We start from the raw sequence: 5,065 nt of genomic DNA, 5'->3' as shown, positions 1-5,065 counted from the left end.
TTGGTTCCTCCACAGCAAGGTAAAAACTTGATTGACTGCAAGTGGGTATTCAGGATTAAAAGAAAATCTGATGGAACCATTGATCGTTATAAAGCTAGACTTGTTGAAAAGGGCTTTAAACAGAGATATGTCATAGACTATGAGGACACGTTTAGTCCAGTTGTAAAAGCTGCTACCATTCTCTTGTCCTGTCTATTGCTGTTTCTAGGGACTGGAGTCTTAGACAACTAGATGTACAGAACGCGTTCCTCCATGGTGTTCTGGAAGAGGAAGTGTACATGAAGCAACTTCCAGGGTTTGTAAGTAATAGTGCTCCATCTTATGTGTGCAAACTTGATAAAGCACTATATGGATTAAAGCAAGCTCCAAGGGCATAATGGTATTCACGTCTCTGTCACAAGATGCAGGCACTTGGTTTTGTCCCTTCCAAGTCTGACACTTCATTGTTTATTTACAACAAGTCCAACACATGCATATTTGTCCTCATCTATGTTGATGATATTATTGTGACAAGCTCATCTGATGAAGCAATCACAGGGCTCTTAAAGGACTTGAGTGCAGACTTTGCCTTGAAGGATCTTGGAGACTTGCGCTTCTTTTTTGGGATTGAGGTAAAGAGAAACAATGATGGACTCCATTTCTCTCAAGAAAAGTATGCAACTGATCTGGTAAAAAAAGCTGGTTTGAAAGATTGTAAGCCATCTCCTACTCCATATCCAGTTCAGAAAAACTATTTCTCACACAAGGGACACTCTTGAATCAAGAGGACAGCACAAAATACAGAAGTTTGGTGGGAGCATTACAATATCTCACTCTTACTAGACCTGACATTTCCTTTGCAGTTAACAAAGTTTGTCAGTTTCTTCATGCACCCACTACTGTTCATTTAACTGCTGCAAAATGCATAGTTAGATATGTCAAACATACTTTGAGCATTGGTCTAAATTTCAGCAAGTCACCCTCTACACTTGTGAGTGCATTCTCTGATTCAGATTGGGCAGGATGCTTGGATGACAGGAGGTCAGCTGGTGGGTTTGCTGTATTCTTTGGACCTAACTTGATATCATGGTGTGCACGAAAACAAGCCACTGTCTCCATATCAAGCACAGAGGCAGAGTACAAAGCATTAGCAAGTGCTACAACAGAGATTATATGTGTTCAGTCTATGTTGAAAGAACTTGGTGTGAAAAACACACGAGCTCCATGTCTATGGTGTAACAACCTTGGTGCCACCTATCTCTCTGCGAATCCAGTCTTTCATGCTAGAACAAAACATATAGAAATTGATTTTCATTTTGTCAGAGAAAGGATTGCTCAGAAGCAACTTGACATTCAGTTTGTGCATTCCAGAAATCAAGTTGCAGATGGATTCACAAAGGCATTGCCCGTACGGAGTTTTGAAGAATTCAAACGTAATCTCAACTTGACCAAGTTGTGATTAAGGAAGGGTGTTAAACACATAATTGTTTTTTACACGTATTGAAGACGCATAAGAGGTTGAGTATTTCTCTATGATAGCTAGGCGCATAGGATATTCTGTTGTATCTCAGGTTCGCACCCTGCCTATTTAACATGCAGATCTCAGGTTCGCACCCTGCCTATTTAACATGCAGCACGTCACACTAGATTGGGTAAGACGTTTTCGCCAACGCGCACACACACTTGTACTGAGGACTTCTCAGGTATGGATGTTACATCTATCTACAGCATGTTTCAATGTACTCAACCGTCGGTTTGTTAAATATGTATGTATTCCTCTACGTCTTTAGCCAGACAGAATTAACTCAACCAACAATTCGACTACAAAACAATTTCCTACTCTTGCAACCCAGTCCTTTCCAAAGTCACATAATATTTTCAACGCATTGATGTGAAATACTTCGTTATCTCAGGTTGCTTTTTCACCCTGTAAAAATCTATTTTTTTTACGCACCCTTTCTATTATCCATATTCATTCATAAGAAAAAGAAATGAAAAAAAGAAAGTTGTTTGAGATAAACAGGTACTTCTGATACACAAACATGGAGCAAATATTTGGCCCGGTCCACAAACAGAATTATAAAAGGACTTGCATGAATAAAAAGAATCTGTAAAACAAAAAACAGAGCAAAGAACTAAGCAGATTAAACAATATAGAAGGACTTGCATGAATCTAAAAAAGGAAACAAAGACACTAGTTCTACCAACCCACTAACTCCATTTCTCCTATTAAAACAAAAAACACTGTACAAAGACGATTTTTTTTTCAGGACAGGCAGGCGATGACACGCTGCGCTTCCGCCTGCTAGTTGAAGGGAGGTGGAGACAAAAAAAAACAGGTCAGTCATGAAGTGAGAGGATCTGTACAAGACGAAACACAACTAGAATCTGTCATGAATAACTTCTAAGTTGATTGCAATCACTTCGAGGCAGATAACACCAACAATGCATGCCAATGGCGATACAAGCTATGCAAGTATGTTCGCATCAAGCTACAGTTTCATGCATAATCTATACTTGAATCGATAGATAAGATTTAAATGGATAGATAAGAGATGTCCATGCAAAAAAAAAGATAGATAAGAGAAATAATAACACGCTACCATGTCACACAATATCATAGCAAAGTGCTAGCTAGCCAAACTGCAGAGGTCATATTTTAACTTAAAACAAGCTGGGGCCATCTTTGGTTCTCATTTTTCCATCTTGTCTTCACTAGTTTTCATTGGCAACAGCCTGAGCTTCTACTTGTCACCAACAATAACAGAACTAATCATACAGAAACAAAACAACGCCTTGGCAGCTCCACGGACCACAGCCTTAGCCGCATTTCCATAGGCCTTCACATACCTGCAGGTAGAGAGAGGTAGGTCAAATAAGATATATGTATCAACTCCTGTCAAACAAACAGGAATTGAAGAAGAAATCGATCAATTATTGTATCTGAATGCATCTTGTATATTGTACGTACAAATCAAAGGCATCTGGTGCTGCTTCCTTGTGAAGCTCGTCCAACTTATGCCACGAGGCACGAAGTGTCTCCATCCTGCACTGGACCTCAGATTCCAAGGCAGACGGCTCCTGTAGTCTCTTGGATATCTGGATTGATACACATAGATATTGCTTAAACGATATGTACTTATTTGCATCATCAATTTTAGGTAAGCGCTGAGTGCGACCGGTAAATAATGCAGAAGGATACTGTCTTGTCTGTCAGTTGGATATGTACAGAATGCATGGTGCATGTCAGCATGTGTATCAACTAGCCACAGAATCATACTTGCCGTATATGGATAAATGAAGTCACATAATCATCATACTGTACTGGCATGCATCAAGCAGAAGATGAGCTGGAACTAATTATTTGCTTAAGGGATAAGCAAAAAGTCATAATGCTTCAAATCAGATCAGCCAGGAAAACTAAGGTTGCTTAATGATATGATTTGCATACTGTCCTGTTGTTAGTACAGCTTCAAGTCAGATCAGCCAGGAAAACTAAGGTTGCTTAATGATATGATTTGCATCCTGTCCTGTTGTTAGTACAGCTTCAAGTCAGATTAAACAAGCATGCTGTTGTTCCGATTGCACTGAATTCAATTATCGGATTTCAGCAGATAAATCATGAGATAAAAGATGTCAACTATGGTGGTTTAGGTACCTCGTTGGCGAGCTGGCGGTTGCGCATGATCCGGCCTGGCTCAAGGAGGAGTCGCTCCGGCACCTGCGATCGCTGGAGCAGGCCAGCAGGGACGAGTAAAAAGTCATTCTCAGATCAACCAGGAAATAGACGTTTCTGTTTCGGTTGCACAGAATTGGATTATGGGTGGCTACATCGACCCTTGATGTAGTGAGATACATATAAATCATGAGAAAAAATAAAAGATGTCAATTTTGGTTAAGATATATACCTCGCCGGAGACCTGGCTGGAGAGGTGGCGGCAGCGCATGAGCCTGCTTGGCGCGAGCAGGCGTCCCTCCTCCGCGACCGCCGCCTGCGTCCGCTGGAGCAGGGAGCCACCGAGCCTCCTCGCCGCGCAACGAACCGCCGCCATCGTCGCCCGCCTGCCAACAATTGGTCAGGGAGGGATTAGGATGACAAGTCCGTCACGAATCACCACCACCGGCCGGCATCGGCTCCCCCCATAGGCACACAGCACACACGCCATCGATCGGATTGCAGTTCTGTGTAGATTTCGGTAGATTTCGGTGAGCGTACCTTGGGGATCTGGAAGTTCCTCGCGCGGCTAGGGTTCCTCGCGCGCCTTCCTGCCGACCCCGCCTCCGCCTCCGCCTCCGCCGAGAAGAAAGACAGACGGGGAAAGTGGATGTGGGTGTGGTCGGGAGTGCGGTGCGCCAACTTATAATCTTCGATCCGGCCCGGCCCAATGCAGTCCTTGTTCTTGCCGAGTTCTTGTTCTTGCAGGTTTCGGCCCAACTGGGTTGCACTCCGTGTAGATTTCGGTAGGTTATATTTTTGTCCTCTCCTTCTATTTTTGGCAGAACTATATTTTGGGATCCACTTAAGGAAAAAATATTTTTTTTGCCAGTAAAAATAAAAAACTATATTTGGAAAAGACAGACACACATAGGCATCTTCTAACCGAAAATGCTATATCTTGCCTTCTTCGAGACCGAAGAAGCACTAGCCGCTAGCAAAAGAGGTGTACTGGCCCTAGCGGTTTTGGGAATCTTATGTGATGTTCCAGAAGGTTCCCTCCCCCCCCCCCCCTATTTATTTGTTTTTGTTTTTTCTATTTACAAGTTTCTTGGTTTTCTATCCGTTCTTCTCATATATTATTTTCTGTTTGTTTTCTTTCCCTTATTTTGCTTTATTCATTTTCTCTCTTTTTTTGAATGGACGTTGACATTTTTCAAAATAGATGTCGCCCATTATTCAAATACATGTACACAAAAATTGTGACTTGCACAAAAAAATTGTACATCAAGCAATATTTTTTACATTCCACAAAACCTTTTTCAATGCGATGTAACACATTATAATGATCTCGGGATCACCTAAGATCTTTCCCAATCCAAGTTCATCGAGGGGCTTCTTTGATTTAGAAAATCCACCAATTGTAATTAT

The 5,065-nt window shown here is 41.8% G+C and overlaps 1 protein-coding gene across 1 annotated transcript; it reads right to left on the bottom strand.

The window, feature by feature from the left end:
• Nucleotides 1-2,541: 2,541 nt before the first annotated feature.
• Nucleotides 2,542-4,354, bottom strand: LOC147992709 (uncharacterized). Its single transcript, XM_087531416.1, has 5 exons — nucleotides 4,196-4,354; nucleotides 3,888-4,041; nucleotides 3,638-3,709; nucleotides 2,951-3,078; nucleotides 2,542-2,829 (listed from the first exon to the last, which is right to left on the bottom strand). Exons 2-5 carry the CDS (start codon nucleotides 4,029-4,031, stop codon nucleotides 2,724-2,726), a joined length of 450 nt encoding a protein of 149 aa, XP_087387542.1. The 5' UTR covers nucleotides 4,032-4,041; nucleotides 4,196-4,354; the 3' UTR covers nucleotides 2,542-2,723.
• Nucleotides 4,355-5,065: the final 711 nt, after the last annotated feature.

This window comes from Triticum urartu, chromosome 1A, assembly GCF_056163025.1.
Source record: "Triticum urartu cultivar PI428250 chromosome 1A, HENAU_Tu73, whole genome shotgun sequence".
NCBI classification, from domain to species: Eukaryota; Viridiplantae; Streptophyta; class Magnoliopsida; order Poales; family Poaceae; genus Triticum; species Triticum urartu.
This window is presented reverse-complemented; position numbering and strand designations above follow the sequence as displayed.

Bases quoted from the DNA above. Each gene is read 5' to 3' on its own strand.
- LOC147992709 (XM_087531416.1), bottom strand. From the start codon at position 4,031: ATGGCGGCGGTTCGTTGCGCGGCGAGGAGGCTCGGTGGCTCCCTGCTC. The intron at 3,710-3,887 runs GTATATATCTTA...GGCCTGCTCCAG, and splicing joins CCAGCCAGGTCTCCGGCGAG to CGATCGCAGGTGCCGGAGCG. The intron at 2,830-2,950 runs GTACGTACAATA...CTCTACCTGCAG, and splicing joins GCACCAGATGCCTTTGATTT to GTATGTGAAGGCCTATGGAA.